The 20,032-nt window shown below is 42.4% G+C and overlaps 2 protein-coding genes across 2 annotated transcripts; both read left to right on the forward strand.

The window, feature by feature from the left end:
• Positions 1–2,315: 2,315 nt before the first annotated feature.
• LOC140366127 (insulin-like growth factor-binding protein 6) lies at positions 2,316–5,556 on the forward strand. Its single transcript, XM_072452799.1, has 4 exons — positions 2,316–3,102; positions 4,094–4,122; positions 4,205–4,324; positions 5,146–5,556. The coding sequence occupies exons 1-4, from the start codon at positions 2,838–2,840 to the stop codon at positions 5,251–5,253; spliced, it is 522 nt and encodes a 173-aa protein (XP_072308900.1). The 5' UTR covers positions 2,316–2,837; the 3' UTR covers positions 5,254–5,556.
• Positions 5,557–6,427: 871 nt separating this feature from the next.
• Positions 6,428–19,260, forward strand: LOC140366128 (phosphatidylinositol 5-phosphate 4-kinase type-2 gamma-like). Its single transcript, XM_072452800.1, has 10 exons — positions 6,428–6,585; positions 6,696–6,793; positions 8,195–8,291; positions 9,887–10,036; positions 12,951–13,097; positions 14,415–14,453; positions 15,935–16,048; positions 17,998–18,259; positions 18,889–18,992; positions 19,157–19,260. The coding sequence occupies exons 1-10, from the start codon at positions 6,433–6,435 to the stop codon at positions 19,235–19,237; spliced, it is 1,245 nt and encodes a 414-aa protein (XP_072308901.1). The 5' UTR covers positions 6,428–6,432; the 3' UTR covers positions 19,238–19,260.
• Positions 19,261–20,032: the final 772 nt, after the last annotated feature.

The following is a 20,032-nucleotide window of genomic DNA, read 5'->3' on the forward strand; positions in this document are numbered from 1 at the left end:
GGTTCTCCGGCTTCCTCCCACCGTCCAAAGACATGTATGTGTTAGGTAAGATTGGTGACTCTAAATTGGCCCTAGTGAATGAATGTGAGCGTGAACTGTCTGTAATGTCTGTGTCTCTGTGTTGGCCCTGTGACGAGTTGGCCACTGTCCAGGGTGTACCCCGCCTAAGGCCCGAAGTCACTGGGATAGGCTCCAGTCACCCGCGACCCCGAAAGGGAACAAGCGGTAGAAAATGGATGGATGGATATATTATATTACATCATATTATATTACATATTATTATGACAACTGTAGGAAAAACTGTGTCATATTATTTCATTTTAATATGGTACTATACTATACCCCAAATACCTAGATGTTCCAAATACCTTTATTAATATTACTATTATTAAACCATATACCCTATACTTAACCCCTTTAGTATGTTTGCTTGGAAAACAATTGGAAATTAATTAAATTAAAACTGCACTGGAATTCATGCCCAGACGCTGTGAAAAGTGAAATCACATCAAAGGATTCATTCATTCATTATTAAAAATGTGGAACAGCTTTCAACATTTAGGCTTTTTCTAGACTTGTCACTGACTTTGGGGCAACGGTGGCTCAGGTGGTGCTGCAGTCGCCCTATTACTGTGAGGCTGGCAGTTTTGGGTGTTTTGACACGCTAAGCAAGATGGTGTATGATTAACAGATTGACTGGCAGGCACATTTCCACCAGTGAGCCCCAGGGCAGTTGTGGCCACAAGCAGCTAATCGCCTCAAGAGTTTGACTAAAGAGTGAACATATGACGCGACACAAAGCACAATGTAAAGCCTTATATACGGCTGCTCGATGAGTCCCTGTGGTAAAGTCCCTCAGGTCGGCAGTGACTCACAGAGGAATGTCGGGGGCGGGACTTAAAACTCTGACTCGGACCAATGGCGTGTGAGTCACGGAGCGTCGAGCCGCTCCTTTGGTCTGACACATGTTAAGTTTATGTCACTGCGGTGAGTTCTTTCAGGAGAATACAATTATAATTGAGGCGGCGTGGGGAGTAAACGAGCTTAACGATTCCTTTTCCATTCCCCGACGGTGCAGTCCAAAGGAATTCAAACCATCAAAGAGTTAATTTTAAGGTGGACAGATTAAAGTGCATAACTATGTGTGACAAGTCGACTCAAACAGGGGGAAACCTCCTCTGCACACTCATTAACTGTTGCCTGGGATTGCATCATGTCGATTTAATCATTTATGAGGACGTTTCAATGTATTTTGACACATTTTTATACTATTGCAAGTACAGTTTTGGAGCAGGATTTACTTTACTCTATAATATTTATTAATTTAGTCGACTATCTTCCAACTTTTTAATATTTACTTATCTAGATGACTATTCTCTTACTCTATGATAAACGAATACATGGTGAAACCAGTGACAAAAACGACAAGAATTAGATTTGTTGCTGTATATTCTGAATTTGAGTAATTTAACCGAGTGTTGGTTGAAAAGGGAAACCACGGGATTATTGTCCGACTTTTGTACGTCTCGTTAAAACCTTCACGTTGGAAAAGCTGGAGTGACAGAGGAGGACGGACGGAGGACGGACGGAGGACGGACGGAGGACAGAGGGCGTGTACTTGGGAGGGAAGGACGGTGAAACTCCTCCCCCTACGACAGCAGAGGTTTAAGATGCTCCGAGAGGAAGACGGACACATTTGGCACTGCTCACTTGATCGGACTACTACCAGCACTTTTACTTTGACTGCAAATACCCCTACTACTACTACTACTACTACTACTACTACTACTACTAGCACTTTTACTTTTTTTTTGTTTTCTTGTCTGCTACTTGTTCTACTGCTACAAATATTACTTTAGGTCGTTCACGTGGATATTGAAACCTCCAACGATCACTACAACTCTAACTTGCTACTTCTTCTAAATCTAAAACTACTGCTATTACTATTACAATTATTATTACAACTTTTACTACTACAACTGAAACTACAACTAGTACTGCGACTACTCCAGCTACTACTGCTTTTAACTTTTAACAACCACTACGTCATCTATAGATACTTCTACTAGAACTACACTTTTGGACTTTGAACGCATTTGCAAGTACTACTTACTTTTTATTACTACTTCAACGACATTTACTTAAACTTGGAGAACAATATCTTTAATTTTATATATATATTATTTGAGCAACTGCTATCTTAACTTCAACTTAAATTTGAGTAACCAAAGTTGTTTCCAAGCTATATTTTAGCAATTTTTAATAACTTCTATGGCTGATAATACAAATACAACTATTACTACTGCCACGTAAACTGAACTGCTACTGTTACTACAACTACTACTACTATTATCTACTAATATCTTCTACTTCTAGCCACTACTACCACTATTATCTACTATTATCAACTACTACTACTTTTATCTTCTACTGCTATCAACTATTACAATTATATTCTACTTCTAGTGACTACTGTAACTATTATTTACTATTATCAACTACTACTACTACTACTACTTCTACTACTACTACTATTATCTACTACTAGTGACTACTTCTATTCATATCTACTATTATCAACAACTACTACTACTATTATCTACTATTAGGGACGACTACTACTACTACGACTACTACTACTGCTACTACTACTACTACTACTACTACTACTACTACTACTATTATCTACTATTATTGACTGCTACTGCAACAAATACTACAAATACTACTCATATCGATCCCACTGCAGCCACTTTACTTGGACCCTTTTGGAGCACCATTTGCACCCTCTTACTAGTACTATTACTGCACCAATTGGACTTCTACCCTCAGAGTATATGGCCATGTGGTACTTCACTTTCCTGACGTTACTTTTACTTGAGCCGCTCGACTCCCTCCAGAGCTCGGTCCGTGTGACGCCGGCTGAACCTTCTGCGGAGGCGAGGACTTTAGCAGCCGGAGAACCATGCGGGGTCTACACTTTAAAATGTGTGCCCGGTTTGAAGTGTGTCCCGCCAAACGGTGACCACACCCCACTGAGAACCCTGCTGGACGGAAGAGGACGGTGCGGGAACAACTCGGGCACCGCGCCGAGTCGGACGGGTGAGGATCGTGACCTTTATCTACTCGATGATGACAATAATTACCATCTACAAGCAAGAATTTGAACGGCCGTGATGTTGTTATTCGGTCCTAACGCGAGCACTTCTTGGTCCCTGGTGTGGGCGTGGTTTGGTCCTGGTCTGGTTCTTGTTTAGTCCTGACCTTCTCCACGTTTTGTTTCAGGTTTAGTCCCGGTTTAGTCCCAATGTTCACGTGTTCAGAACCTGCTGACGCTCGAGTCTAGGTCACCCTTGTAACTTAAAATTGGTTCTCAATCGACCTGGATAAGCAAAGGTTTCAAGAGATTAATGTATTACCGTATTTTCCGGACTATAAGTTGCACCTTTTCTCATAGTTTTGGCCGGGATGCGACTTATACTTACATTTATACTTATATACTTATACTCCGGAGCGACTTATATGTGATATTATTTGTTATTTTCACACTTGCAACCGCATTTCATACTCCAGTGCGACTTATATATGTTTTTTTTCTTCTCTATTATGCATTTTTTGGCCGGGGAGACTTATAGTCCGGAAAATACGGTAGTCTTAATAGTCTAAAAGTAAATAACTTAAGGCAGCTAAATTATGTACAAAATAAGTGTAAAGCTTAGTGTAAAGTCAACTCTTACTTATTACAGCAAAGACTATGATTATTAGCGAACTACTGGATTGTATTTATTTGCAAAGCTTTAAAATCAAAATGTGGTTCAGTTTGTCATGTTTAGGATGCGATCACACATGTTGGGTTCTGGTTTGAGCACAGTTTAATTCTGATGTAGACTTGATTTGGTCCTGTTCTAGTCCCGGTTTAGCCCTGGCCTTGTCCATGTTTAGTCCTGGTTTAGTCCAAGTTTAGTTCCAGTTTTAATGTGGCGTTTGTGGAAGTACGACAAAGCCTATGAGGGAATTCTCGTTATATCTTCAGTGTAGCAATCTTATCATAAATCTGTCTTTAATGCTCGACTTGTGTACATTTTCTTTGCAGACACGGCGCCTACAAAAGCCCCTGAAGAGGTACTAAAACCCGCTTAAGATCTCAATAGTGTGATTATACAAAATGTGGCGGTTCTGTCCTGACCTGAACTCTGCTCCCCAGGCTCCGTGTCGTAAACGTTTGAACACGCTGCTCTCGGCTTCGGGGCCTCTTCCGTTCGGGCCCGGTCAGGAGATTTATCTGCCCAACTGCAGCCGGGACGGGTTCTACAAGAGGAAACAGGTACAGAAGAGAAGATCTGGTTACAATCGAGTGCGTTACCGTATTTTCTGGACTATAAGTCGCACCAGCCAAAAAAATGCATAATAGAGAAGAAGAAAACATATAAGTCGCACTGGAGCGTGAGATGCGGTTGCAAGTGTGAAAATAACAAATAATATCACATACAAGTCGCTCCGGAGTATAAGTATATATATATAAGTATAAATATAAGTATAAGTTGCACTCCGGCCTAAACTATGAAAAAAGGAGCAACTTATAGTCCGGAAAATACTGTATTAATTCTCTCCGTCCACATTGTCACACACACTGGGAAAAGAAATGTCGTGCCAAATAACACAAGCAGAGTGGAACCCAGGACCTTCTTGCTGTGAGGCTAAAGCACTAGTCACTCTGCCACTAATGTGCACACTGTCCGAGCACTCTGGCCTCACAGCAAAAGGGTCCAGGGAAGGAGAATCTGTGGAGTTTGAACCTTCTCTCTTCGTTCTGCCTTAACAAACATGCTCCACGGGCTTCTTCATGTTAAAGTATACCTTAGCCAAGTATAAGAGTTTATTTATTTATGAAAGTATACACATTATATATATTATAACATATCATAAAAGTTACACTGAATTAAAATGTGTCTGCATGTTTCATTGCATGTGTTTTATAGTCACGTGATTGTCCCAAATGCATCTTAAAACATTGTCTTTCTTACATGAAATATGGATGTTTATGAAGTATATATGTTTGTGTAGAAGTATATATGTTTGTGTAGAAGTATATATGTTTGTGTAGAAGTTTCCTTTGACTCTGTAACTCTGAACCTGTGTCTGCAGTGCTGGTCGTCCAAACGGAGGCAGAGAGGAAAGTGCTGGTGTGTGGATGAGAACGGGACTCCACTAAATCCAAACTCGACACGAAAGAGCTCCTCGAGGACCTGTTAAATGACAATAAAACGTGAACTGAAGATGAAGAACAACATAACCGGCTCCAGCTCATGAAAAACATCAATACATAAACATATCCAACACATACACGAGAGAAGATATCTAAAAACACAGCTTAAATAAGAGTTATCATTTAAATGTAGTTATTATTGTTGCATCCTATGTTGTCATGATGATGTTGTTGTACAGCGAATAATATATTAAGCCATATTTATTTTGCACTTTTCATAAATTGACCCTTTATTTAAATGTGTGCTGTATTGTATGTCAGATGATAACGATGTCATATTTAATAAAGTCCAACCTTTTTGTATTCGCTTTAAAACGTGTTCTTTCAGTGTAGTAGTGCCAGCTGATAGAATGTCAAACAGTGCCCCCTACTGGGCGCAGCGTGTCCAAAGTATGGCCCGGAGGTCGCAGCTGCGGCCCTCAGACACATGTTTGTTGGCCCTGAGGTCTTATCAAAGGTCAAATATCAAACACTCTGCATTGACCACCAGCTTGTGACCCTCCACTGCAAAAATGCTTGGACACTCCTGCGATTATGAGTCCACTTATGCCCAGTAGTAGTTGTAATAGTAGTAGTAGTAGTAGTAGTAGTAATAGTAGTTATACAATGAGCTGTACTAACTATAGCAGGGTTTTTTTCGCCGAGGGTCGCATTTTGAAACTTATACAGAGCAGAGGGCCACAAACAACCCAACAATGTCGAATTTGTTGAATGACAAAGTGAATCATTCGGAATTTTGCATTTGACATCGTTTCAGTGAGCCTCCACACCTTTAATAAGACTTGGAACATTAATATTAGGTTGGTATAAAATCAAAATGCTTTTTGTTGTTTGGACCAACTTAGCAGGAAGCCGGAGGGCCAACAAAAAATTGGTCTGAGTGCCGCATTTGGCCCCCGAGCCGTTAATTGGACATGCCTAACCTATGTCTACTTTTTAACCTCTCCACGGGCTAAATGTGTGTATCTAACTTATTCATCTTTTCTGTCAATCACAGTCCGTTGCGCCCGCACGCGCCAGTCCGCCTCCATCCTCCGGAGACGCGCGCGCGGCGGCGGCGGCGCAGGAGGAGATTACGCGGCATTTAAATAAACCTGTCCCGGAGCAGCAGGTGACCACCGGGACACACACACGTCCTCCGCCCTGCCCCGGGACACTCTGGGGCCATGTCTTCCCCGGGAGCCGCGTCCTCGAACCCGCTCACGTCGCTGGCGCCCAAATGCAAGACCAAAAAGAAACATTTCGTGCAGCAAAAGGTGGAGATGTTCCGCGGCGGTGACCCGGTCCTGAGCGTGCTCATGTGGGGGGTCAATCACTCGGTAGGTGCGCGGGGCAATATCGAAACTCAAGCATATTAACATATCAACATATTAATCCTGTAAAAATCACCTTGGAACACTTTTTTTTTGTGGTTGTTTGTGTCGCGCAGATGACCGACCTGTGCCACGTCCCCGCGCCCGTTATGCTGCTCCCGGACGACTTCAAAGCCAACACGAAGATAAAAGTCACCAACCACTTTTTCAACAAGTAATTTGCTTCTTGCTATTTAATTTCCCTCGCCTCCTTTTGCACGCGCTTATCTGGAGGAAAATACCGCGACCTGAGTCAGGCCATTACCCGGGACAATGGGCGCGCGGGACAAAGCCAGATAAAGACGTTATAATTGAACTTGGCTCGCCTCTGGGAATTAGTATTACAAATGATGAATACGCGGGGAATGGCAGTTTGTGGCTGGAGGCTGCGTCTGACTCATTTGTGAAGTGGAATTAATCACAGTTTCAGAAAAAGGACAGACTGCGTTATTGAGTTATGATTTTTCTGCTTTCTTTCTCCTCACACAAACATGAGTACAAGTACATACAGCAGTGGTGCCTGGTCCCTGCAGTAATCCTATAATCCACTGAGGAATCCAGGCTAAAGACAAAAGTTCCATTTGAAAAGAACAATGCGTTATGTTTTTTTACAAGCTCTAGTGGCATTTAAATGGAGCTTGGTTTGAATAAAAACGTAATATTTGAGATCGGGGCCAGAATTAAGAACATTTGTAATTGATTGTTTAATTAAATTAGGTTTAAATTAGTAAATATTTAAATAACACACTGAACATTTTATTTATTTTTATTTATTTTTTACTCTATTTTGTTTTTGGGTCCATTCACATATTATTAATTGCATTATGTACATGAATATATGTACTGTATTTTCTGGACTATAAGTCGCCCCGGCCAAAAAATGCATGATAGAGAAGAAAAAAACATAAATAAGTCGCACTCGAGTATGAAATGAGGTTGCAAGTGTGAAAATAACAAATACTATCACATATAAGTCACTCCGGAGTAAGTGGCATCCCGGCCAAAACTATGAAAAAAGGTGCAACTTATAGTCCGGAAAATACGGTATATATATATATATATATATATATATATATATATATATATATATATATATATATATATATATATATATATATATATATATATATATATATATATATTCATTGTGGCCAGTCTATACTAAATAAAATATACACCAAGACAAGATAGACTTACATTTGTGAAATTAAACAAAATGTAATCAAACTCAAGATTCAGTCGTTTCTATGTAATTGTTATAGTTTTATGCTTGGGTCACTTTGTACCAACAACTAAAATCAACCGTAAGTCCTGATTTGAGATGGAAAAACAGATCGAACCAAGTGTGAATGCTGAAGTGGAAAAAACAAATATCACAGGAAATGAAAAACCTTGATCTGAGGTGAGAGAAGTTTGATTTAGTTCTAAATGAAAGGTGACGACAAGCTCCCTTTTTCACCGAGTATGTGATTTTGATCAAAATGACTCACAATTTATATCTATTTCCTATTGACAACCTTTTCTTCTTCTTCTTCTTCTTCTTCTTCTTCTTCTTCTTCTTCTTCTTCTTCTTCAGGGAAAACCTGCCGGGACAGTTCAAGTTCAAAGAATACTGCCCTCAGGTGTTCAGGAATCTGCGAGAGCACTTTGGCATCGAGGACCAGGATTTCCAGGTACAGAAAGAACAGTTTACCCGAGGATCTATTATATTATCGACTTTACAGCAGACGCGTTGAGACGGCGCTCTCCTGCGATGCAAAGAGGCTTGAACCGGACGAAAGCGCGTTATTTGCATTTCAATCGCAGACATTTGCGTGAGGCAGGTGGACGCGGAGAACACGCCCACCGAACACGCCCCGAACACGCCCGCCGCACATTTGTTTAGCAGGTGGAAAGTATTTGGCCGCCACAAGCTACTGATGTGACTTTCCCTTTTCAGCCTAGTTCACAATTGTAGTGAAGTAGAAAGTACAGATACTGCTCTTCAATGTCGTAAAGTAAAAGTATGAAATGTACTATTAAGAGAAGTGCAGTAGCAGCAGGATTCTATTTGATACACAGTGTTTCCTGCAGGTTTATACTGAGATTATGGTTTATTTATGATCTATTGATGATAGACTAACGTTTTTTAATATGTTTATGGCAATATCACAAGTATAAAGTATCATTTGTATAATCAACATTTTGGTTTGGTTTGTGTTTAAACTCTAAAATGAGTCTAAGAGGAGCCAGTTTCCTCTGTTAATGGGGAAGACTGAGTACAGTACTTTAAAGTTTGTATTAGGTGCGAGCTTGCCCCTCCACAGACCTGACTCATAACTGGATGCTCTGCTCTGGTGCATCTCGGGCTTTTGAATACAACTTAAGGATCCAAGGCATTCACGTTTGTCAGTTCGGTCGCTCTAATCAGGGCTCTAAAGTTCGATATGCATTCTACTTAGAGCTGCACCGATTAATCGACTTATCATCAGTGGTCGAGTATAAAAAATGGTTGTAGTCGTCTTGAGCAAATCGAAATCTGGACTGTACAGACTCTAAAACACATACGGACAGACATTTTAACAACAAAGATGAAGAAGTGACATTATTGAACAAAAGAACACAAAAAAGAGTGAAACAATTTGTGATATTTTTCAATAATATGCTTTATTTGTTTAAAAAAAAGTATATCTAGAAGCGTTCAGTCACTATATTTCAACCTTTATTTGGTTAAAATGTATAGAAATTCTCAATGTTCAATAGAAATAATTTGCAATAAAAATAAAAAAATGAGAAAACAGCCGTGATGCTTATAATGTATTTAATTTAAGTTGTCAGAATCAGAATCAGAATCAGAATAAGGTTTGATGACGAAATTAATTTGAGCGTTAATTCCAAAATGCTCCATGTTTAAAGCAGGACTAAGGAACATTTTCACCTCATTGAACGTCTTTGTAAGTCCCTGTGAGGGTTAAATAGACGTGGCCCCTGCTGTCTCGGAGCAGAAAACCAGCCTGGACAACTCTCCTGAGAAACCCTGGCTCGTGTTTTTTATATTTGGCAACGTGAAAGGTTTTTGTGTGTGATTAAACCATGATAAAAAAAATTAAGAAAAATTAATTCTGCTTTAATCCTTAAACTTCTTTTTGATGCGACGGCAGATTTGGCCCAGTTTCACTCGTGTTTTGTGGCGAACCATCCTGGCAGAGGTCCAAACGTTGCTCAGATCTTCTCTCATCTCTACTCCTTTTCCTGTTTCCATGGTTGCACTCCCGCCTCCGGCCACCAGGTGTCTCTGGCCCGCAGCGCTCCGCACAAGGTGGAGCGGGGCCAGGGCGGCGGGCTGCTGCTGACCTCGTTCGACCGCACCCTGGTCGTGAAGGAGATCTCCAGCGAGGAGGTGGAAGAGGTGCACAACGTACTGTCGGAGTACCACCAGGTAAATCCACAAGTCGCGCGGCTAGTTTGAGGGTCCGGGTCGCCTCCGCACGGATCTGACCCGTAACTGAGCGAACGAGAAGTCAACACGGCGTTAAATGCGCGTCTCTTTGTTCAAAGCCTTTCACCCACACAGATGTTTGTGTCTGATGTTTGTGAAGAGGCTGCGACCTACTTTCTCCTCAGCTCCGAGCACCCGCCCTCTTTCTCCCTCTCTCTTTCTCCCTCTCTCTCTTTCTTTTTCTTCTTATCTCTTCTCTCTCTACCTCCTCTTGTCTTTATATCTCTCTTTCTTCTTTCTCTTCTTCTATTTCCCAATATCTCTCTTCTCTCTCTACCTCCTTTGGTCTTTATCTGTCTCTCTCTTCTCTATCTACATGCTTTAGTCTTTATCCCTCTCTCCTCTTTCTCTTCTTCTTCTATTTCTCAATATTTCTATCTCTCTTCTCCTCTCACTCCATCTGTATCACTTATGTTCTCTCTCTCTCCTCTCTGTTCTCTTTTCCTCCTTTCTTTTCCCACTTAACCTGTCTCTTTCTCCCTCTCTCCTCTCTCTCTACCTTTGGTCTTTATCTCTCTCTCTCTCCTCTCCTCTCTCTCTACCTCTTCATTACGTCATAAGGCGCTGGTACAGCTGGCAGCCCGGTGTAAACGCTCTCTCGTCTTTCTCACACTTATTGTGCTTTATCTCCTATATTTTGTAAATATAGTTAGTATATTTTTTCTATTTTACTGTACGATAGGGACACGCGCTGGAATAGTTTTTTAATTCAACTGTTTTTGACTTTTTTCGGCTGGATTTGAGCGTTTTTCGTTGCGTTCGTTGTGTTGTTGTGACGTGAGCTAGCTCCGAGCGAGCCCACCAGCCCCCCCTCCCCGCGCCCTACGGGCGCGCTAAAGTACGGCGTGTCCTCGGTACACGTTTATGTACACGTTTATATGAAAGAGGAACTTCACGAACGATCGGGACACGCACTGGAATCGCTTTAAATTAACTTGTTTTGACTTTATTCGGCTGGATTGAGTGTTTTCGTCGTGTCGTTGCGATGTGTCTTGGCTCTGAGTCCCCCGGCCCCGCCCCCCGGCTCCGGCCCCGGCTCCGGCCCCGCCCCCCGGCCGGCGCCGTACCGCGTTTCCACAAAGGAGGAACTCATGAAACTGCGGAGAACTGTCGTCTTACCCGGAGATCGTCACGTTATCCCGTCGCAATACTGACCTAACCTAATACTGATGTGCAATTCTGTCATATGTGCAATTACTGTGAAATTCATGTGCAATTCATGTGCAATTACTGTGAAATTCATGTGCAATTCATGTGCAATTACTGTGAAATTCATGTGCAATCTATGTGCTGTCGTGACACATATTCATGTGCAATTACTGTCGGGATCACATGCAATGGTATTTATGTATTTATTTGTCTATGGGAGTTTTTATTTATTTATAGGAGATCTTCTACTGAAAGTGTTTTTCAGACTTCCTATAAGTGATCTGTTCTTATCTTATCTTACCTCCTTTTGTGTTTATCTCTCTCGCTTCTTTCTCTTTCTCTCTTCTCTCTCTACCTCCTTTGGACTTTATCTCTCTCTTCTCTTTCTCTTTTCAACTCACTTCTCTCTCTCCATCTGTATCACTTATGTTCTCTCTCTCTCCGTTCTCTTTTCCTCCTTTATTTTCCATCTTAACCTGTCTCTTTCTCCCTCTCTCTTTCCCCCTCTCTCTTCTCTCTCTACCTCCCTTTGTCTTTATCTGTCCCTCTCCTCTTTCTCTTTTCTACTCACTCTCTGAGCCTCTCTTCTCTTTTTCAATATTTCTATCTCTTCCTCTTACCACTCTTTCCTCCATCTGTTCTCCCTCCTCCTTCTCAATTCTCTCTCTCTCTCTCCTCGCTTTCTCATTTTGTTTTTTCTTTCTTTCCCCTCCTCTCCTCATCCTTGATCTCTGTCACATCTTATCTCGCTCCCTCCATCTTTTCTGTTTCTCACTCTCCCTCTAACATTTCTCTCCCTGGCTAAACTCTTTCTCTCCTTTGCCTTCTTTCTCTCTGTTTCTCTCTTTTTTCCTCGATTACCTCCCTCTCTCTTTCTCTCTCTCTCTTCTCTTAACCTTTTCTCCTTTCTCCCACTTAAGGATTTCTCTTCTTCTTCTTGTTCTAAATGTTCCTATCTCTCTTCCCTCTTCCTCCTCTCTTCTCCGCGATCTCCTCTTTTTTCCCCTTCTCTTTCTCCCCCTCTCTTTTCCTCTCTTCTTTTCTCCTTCTCTCTTCCCTCTCCTTCTCTTTCCTTTCTCTCTCCTCTCTCCCTCCTTTGTCGCCGTCTTTCCCTCCCTCCCGTGTCCTCTCTTCACTCCTGTTCATTCTCTTTTCTGAGTCACCGAGGCTGTAACCATGGCGACAGTTGTAGTTTGATAAAAAAAAAAAGTGACTCATAGTTTTCCGTTTCACTTCCACCCTTCATTCATCACGCACTTTTACATCATTTATGATCTCCACCAGAGTCGTAAGGAATCGAATCTTCTGCGTTCACCTGCTCGTCGCCATGGTGATGTTTTACCCGGAATGTTCCGCAGTGACCTCATCGAGCTTACAAACGAGGGAAAAAGGGTTTTTTTTTTAAGCGCCTGTAACTGAATCAAAAGGTTCAAGGCCGTTGTGTGGAACATTCTGGGCAAAGCAATAACATCTCCATGGAGACGAGCAGGTGGCTGACCCTCCACCAGGTCAAGTTACGTAGTGCACCTTTAGTGGAGACTGAGCTGGAAGATCTATATCCTCCACTTTGTCTAACCGTTCTTTACGTTTGTGTTACGACGACGAGAACTTTATTGATCTGGAGAAATGGACATATCTGAATAGAAATAACAAAAGTACATTTTAATAACAGAAGTGGTTTTAAAAACGGCGTGGTTCCCCGCAGCACGTGGTGTTGCTCCACGGCGCCACGCTCCTGCCCCAGTTCCTGTCCATGTACCGCGTGTCCGTGGAGAACGAGGACACGTACCTGCTGGTGATGAGGAACGTGTTCAGCCACAGACTCGCCGTGCACCGCAAGTACGACCTCAAGGTACGGCACGGGGCCCGACGGAAATGTGGCGCCGCCGCGGGGACACGGGCAGCTCCGCCTCCGCGACTGAGACGACGACGGCGACGCCAGGGGCTCCCGGGGGTCCGGTGGAGCGGAGAGACATGCTCTTTTGGCTTTGATGTATTTATTAATCAAGGTTTCATACTTTTGACTTCTTAACCTCCTAAAATCCAATAGGCCGCACTGTTAATTGCGGTCGAAAGTCATATTTATTTACCGTATTTCCAGACTATAAGTCGCACTGGAGTATAAGTCGCACCAGCCAAAAAATGCATAATAGAGAAGAAAAAAACATATATAAGTCGCACTGGAGTATGAAATGCGGTTGCAAGTGTGAAAATAACAAATAATATCACATATAAGTCGCTCCAGAGTATAAGTATAAGTATATAAGGCCGCGGTTATTTTATAACTTGGTTTACGGATCCGTCGCACTTAGATTATTGATTTATACAATATAAATAAAATGTATTATTATCAAAAAAATTTAATAAAGTACCGCCGACATTGCAAAATAACATTAAATGAAATTTAAAAAGCGGTATTAAGTCCGTCCCTGCGCGGTCCCGGAGAGAGCGCGCGCGCCCGTTTCCCTGCTGCTGAGCGCCTTTTTATCGCAAATATACATTTTAAACCCGTTTACCACATTTTCTCCTGCGCGTTTTGCCGTGACTAAGGCTGCACACTTTGAAGCGTCAGTTCTACCAATGCAAAACACGCTAAATCTACTGTTACACTCACCTGCGCGCCGTGTCTCCCCCCCTCCTCCCGTGGGGCGTTTTGGGAAAACCCGGAAGAAAAAATCTTTTGAAATTGAAATTATATTTATATTTCGTCCGCCTGGTCAATATATTTCATTTAAAAATCCGTAAACCAAGTAATAAAATAATTACGGCCTAAGTATAAATATAAGTAAATACCGTAAGTTGCACCCCGGCCGAAACTATGAAAAAAGGTGTGACTCATAGTCCGGAAAATACGGTACATTAAGACTGTTTGTAGTGGTTGAAATTCTGCAGTTTAGACCGTCACAAACATGTTCTGAAATGCATTTGATTCTTGTATTAGCTTAGCAGTTAGCATAGTTTAGCATATTTCAGTCTTCTCTTAAATGCTTTTGGACATGTGAGAATTGAAGCTAGATTTATCGTCCCCAAAACTGGTCCAATGGCCTCTAACTGTTGGATAATCGGTGTAGGATTTTCGGGGGTAAAACTCACGGAAAAGAGAATTGAATCAGACTCCGTTTTGGGGCGACACAAGTGAACCGAGTGAAATTGCTTTTGTCGTCCACAGGGATCGTCGGCGTTCCGGGAGGCGAGCTGTAAAGAGAAGGTGCGTTTCTCCACGTTCGACAAAATACAACAACACGTTTGTTTCGGCGAGTGGATCGAATAAACAGGTCGCAAAACACGAGCGAACGAGGAGAAAACCTGAGAATAAATTAGCTCCAATTAGGCTGTTCATTCTCCGGGACGCGGCGATCGGTGTCGAGATGGCGCCGGAGCGTTCGCCGTCGGCCTCCAGCGTCTCTGACCCAGATTCAAAATTCAAAACGGAGGCTTCGGGAACGGCCTCGGAAACCTTTGATCTGCGTTTCGATTTGAAAAAGAAGCAATATTTGAACGATCTGAGCTGCTTTTATGTCACCGCAAACAAAACGACGGACGTAAATCGTACCCGAAAAATGTAACCACGGTCGGTTATTAAGGTAATCAACGGTTTTATAGTTCAAGAATCTATATCTGAACTCTAAGCAGATTTTGCGGTGCCGATACCGATATATTTGCCGATATATCTGCCTATTTAGTGATGTAATAGTCAGCTGTGAATAGGGAGTGGCGGAAACTGTTCTCAATTACAGTTTTACAGTGGATACTCTTTACTTTTACTTCAGTAGTACTTTTGAACTGGTAAAAGTAAAAGTATATTTCTTGAGGTTTTAGACCTGCTGAAGCGGCTGAAAGTTTTACTTTTTGCAGGTTTATGGGGACAACTTGCCTGTAATTATATATTCTTGTTCTCTTTGAGAAAACAATAATTTTTGAGTTTTTATAGAGAAAAATAACCTGGAACGTTATAAATAAAAAAGACGAAAAGAAAATGAACAGAATGCTTTATCAAGATTACAATAGTTCTCACAATCTAAAATAATTTCTTACTCTTAATATAATAATACTTAAAGGCGTAATGGATAATTTTTCGGCGATTTGAGAACGCAGGTGGAAGTGCGCATGCCACTCTGCCATGTGGACCGATACAACACACACGTGCGTTTGTTTATTAGCGCAACGGATCGCATCGCATCTCTCGTCTCCCGTAGATTTCCGTCTTCTTCTGAGTCAGCTCGAACTGTCTTTCTCCGTCTTCATTTTGCCCTGTACACTGAGGGAACTATATTATGATAGATCAATGCGCTTAGACACGTGGAAACGTGGGACGAGCCGCACGCGGCTGCAGGTGAGCGATAGATGCGTTTTATGATTGATACGTGGCAGGACTAATCGGCAGTCCACGCCACGAGGAAATGAGACTCAGATTTGGGCCAAAAAAATCGTCAATTCAACCTTTAATTAGATGTTATAATGTGGTACTTTCTCACTGTACTTTTACTTGAGCGACAAACTGAGACGTCACACTGGAAGAAAATGAATACCATGAAAACACGTTTTTCTGGGTAAAATTACAGTTATAAGGTATTTATAAGCCATCTACAACGTTAACAATGCCTTAAAAGTGCTAAGAAATCATATTTAACTAACTTGTTTTCTTATTAGCCTTATTTTAAACCGTTACCAAGTGTTGCTGTTTTGCAGGTGAAAGAGCTGCCCACATTTAAAGACACAGACTTCAGAAATAACCTGCAGAAGATCTACATGGACGAGAACGAAAAGGAGAAACTGATGGACAAACTCAACAGAGACATCGAGGTGGGACTTTTGTTTTAATGCAGGAAAAGAGATGATTTCAGTTTGTCTCGTTAGACACAGTGTGACTTGAGCACTGCTTTATATTTAGGCCGTGGCTGCAGATCCGCGGCGCGGTCAAAAAGCCCAGCTGTTTCAGGAGCCGCGGCACGGCCATATGACCCACGGCTAACCTTAACCCTAACCTTAACCCTGACCCTATCCCTAACCCTAACCCGGCGCGGTCAAATAGCCCAGCAGTTTCAGGAGCCGCGGCACAAAATAACATGGCAGTTCCGCGGATCTGTAGACACTCCCTCATATTTAAGTAGGTTTAAAGCAGCTCTGTTATACAAACTTGACTTATAGGAGCTTTTAACCATATTATAATTGTCCCGTCTTGTCATTAAACCCCTGGGAGTTATATTTAGAGTGATTTGTGTATATTTGAGTCATCTTTAGCCTTTAGCCTAGCTCTCCATTGGCGACGCAACCTACAGGCGGCGGTGTTTGATGTTATGTCTTGGGTAGGTTAAGTTGCACGGAGTTTGGCTTCCGTTCGCTCAAACCGCTTTTCGCTCGGAGAGAGAAACGTCATTAAAAGACTCATTTGGACCATATTATGTGTGAAAACGTAATGTCAGACGTGGCCTCGCTGTTGACCTCGATCTGCTGTCGTGCCGAGGTCGTTAAACTCCCAAATCACAGAGATTTCAACGTATCAACCCATAAACTGTCGGTTATTTTCGCATTGTACTGGACAGCTGCAAGTTTCCCAACGGTCGCACTTGACCCACAAATCAGGCTGAAAAAGTAGAAGGCCACTGCAAAGCGCGTGTTTACCACACCGTACACCGCACATAGCTTTGAGTTATTGTGTTCAAAGCATTGATCTTTGTGGCGTTCACGCAGCTCACAAGGAAATGGCCTCGTTCATGTTGTAATTGAAATAACAAGAACCAAACGGCGACAAGCGACAACAAATAATGGACCGTTGAAAGGGTAATGCACCAGGCACAGAATCGCTCGTCGGATGTTGAGGCTCGATCCGCACGTTTTGCAAGTCAATCCAGCGGAAATGTCAGACGTCTGCAATATGATGGAGTGGAGCTGTCGTTTCAGCACCACACACAGAGAGGAGCTGTCCCTTCAGCACCACGCACGCGCCTGCGATGGCACGCGCTGATATTACTCCTAAGCGTTGTGCGTTCAAATGTCAGCCATGTCAACATTTTCACGCGGGTTGTCGTTGGGTCGGCGAGCAGAGCTGCTTGACCAGTTTACACGCTTGTCTTTATATTATGCAGATACAGTTTCTGCTCGCGACAGAAACTCGGACTAGAAACTGTATCTGCACTGCTCATTTTTTTACTTATATTGCGAATTAAGATCCAAAATACAACAAAATTATCTATGGGTGTTATTGATTAGAACTATATAGAAAACATGAGCACAGTAGATTCTCTTTAATGCTAAACTGTTCAAATTTATAGGAGAGACAATAAAACCTCCATGAAGAAAACGTGTGGTGTTCCAGAAAGGTGTGCCACATTTCAACTGGCTCTCTAGAACAGTTCATGGCGGATTGTGTCAACAAACGTTATCCAAACATAACAAATTGTTTCTTATTGAATTAAATCAAAATTGTATCTGAATTATACTTTTTCAGGCCGATCTCAGCAATGAACTAAAAGACGTTAAGTAATTCCAACTTTGTGGCGCTCTGAGACGTACTGGACGTTATTTAACACGAAATAACATCCAGTTTATTGTCAAATTTTCTGCATTTATTTCTCTTTTCTGCACCTCTACGGCACGTTTTCTCGTCTCTTTATGTTATGCATTGGGTTTGGCTCACGTTAGACACATTACGTCGACAAACAGGAAACAGCTGATGCTAACACGCGCTAGCTTTGTAGCCCAAACGTCTTGTCCAGATCACTACAAGCTTTAACGATGCGTGTTTTCTGTAGTTCTTGGTGCGTCTGAGGATCATGGACTACAGTCTGCTGCTGGGCATCCATGACGTGGAGCGAGCCGAGCGAGAGGACACGGAGGAGGAGGAGGATGAGGAGGATTGCAGTGAGGAAGATGAGGACGAGGAGGACGGCGCGGCTCCTGTGCAGTACTCCAGCTCTCCTGAAGGCATCGCAGGATACATGAACTCATTCAAACCCATGGGCTCCGGAGAGTTTGACCCGTACGTGGACGTGTACGCCATTCAGAGCGCCGTGGGTGAGTGACTGCCACGTATGATGCTGGAGAAGAAGACTTTAGTTTGACTTAATGCCTGTTTGATGAGGGTTAAAAATCAGATACTAATCGATACTGAAACTTAGTACACATTTAGGCAAGTATGGATACTAAAAAATATTATTAGGACAAAATGTGACCTTTCCTGACGGGGTTTAGAATGGTCTTATGAGTGGGAGAGGGGGGCATTGGACTTTTTTGAGCTTTTAACCATCTTCTAACATCATTCCGTCATCAAAAACACACCTGGAGTTGCATTTAGCTTCATTCACGCTTGTTTGGTGAATCCTGGTCAGAAAGTCTTCTCCCCTCCGAGCGTCAAAAACACTCCTTTCCCCGTGTGTGTGACGTTTTCTCAATCTGTGACTCAGCTCTGAGAATCTTCAGTGCTGTTTTTAAGGCCATAAACCATTGCGAGACTCGTTCTGAATATTTCTGCCGTCAAATCGTGCAGATGGAGCTCTCGGGTCAGGTCCTCGTTTGAGACGATCTGAAGTCTTTTTAACATGAGATGCCAAATTAAAGGAGCATGTTTAAAGCCTAATAACAACAGAAATGATGCATAATATTCATCTTTTAACATTAAAACACATGTGACTGTTGTGTTCCAGGCGCTCCTCAGAGGGAAGTGTATTTCATGGGCCTCATCGACGTGTTGACGCAGTACGACACCAAGAAGAAGGCCGCTCACGCCGCCAAGGCCGTCACACACGGGGTGAGGCGCAGGAACATCATCTTCAAATGTAGAGCTGTTCTCTGTTTCCTGGACCACTACTTTGTACTTTCACTCGAGTATTATTACTTCGCAGTGACCGTACTCTTACTGTTTAAGGACATGTCTTGTAGATGTAATGACAGTTTGAGTGTTTGTGTTGCCAGGCAGCGGCTGAGATCTCCACTGTGAATCCAGAACTGTACGCCAAACGATTCAAAGAGTTCGTCACGACCATCTTTGCTTAAGAATGGACTTGCGGACCTCGACCGGGCGCGGCGCTGAGGACACACGGCACGACGTCTCTTTTTCACTCTCTCTAAGCTGCAGTGGCCTCAGTCTCATGTTTGCTGATTGTTGCCGTGCTCCGGTGCAGCAGCACGTTCACGGACACTTCTGCACACAGAGCCCAGCGGCCAATGACAAGGGTCTTAATAAACGGTGAACCGATAAACACTTTACTCTTCTCTCCTCGTGCACTCCAGACTGGTTTGTTTCAGGTCGTTAGCAGCTAATGCTAATGCTAGTTTACGTATTAATGTGTGGCTATGCTAATAAGCGTTAGCCTAGTTACAGACAGCTTTAACGAGCCTAATTTCCAACTGTCCGGGTGTTATATTTCAGGATCAGGCACAGGAATAGTGCCACGTATCAATCATAAACCCACAAACGTTTGTCTCTGCTTTAAGCGTTAGCGACTCGCGACTTGTTCTTCAAGTTCATGCTCTGTTTTCATGACTCTCTAACAGCGAGAGGCAACAGAGTGTGACATCTTCAACATGTGACAACAAATAAGTCACGTGACTGAAACCCATGTATAACGTGTCAATAATACACTTTAGTCGGAATATTTCATAATTTGATTGATTCATTAATCAAAAATACAGTACAAAAATACTGCTTTTAGCATTGTTACAGTGAAATGTCACTATGAAGAGGCGGGGCTTATCAGTTCTGCAGTTTTGAACAGGAAGTCGATGGATCTGTTTATATTAAGCTGTTTTAAATCAATATGTGTTTTACAGTGATCAAAATGTAAAATG

This window comes from Eucyclogobius newberryi, unplaced genomic scaffold, assembly GCF_026437365.1.
Source record: "Eucyclogobius newberryi isolate DKJ021-1_F unplaced genomic scaffold, fEucNew1.0.hap1 SCAF_19, whole genome shotgun sequence".
Lineage (NCBI taxonomy): Eukaryota > Metazoa > Chordata > Actinopteri > Gobiiformes > Gobiidae > Eucyclogobius > Eucyclogobius newberryi.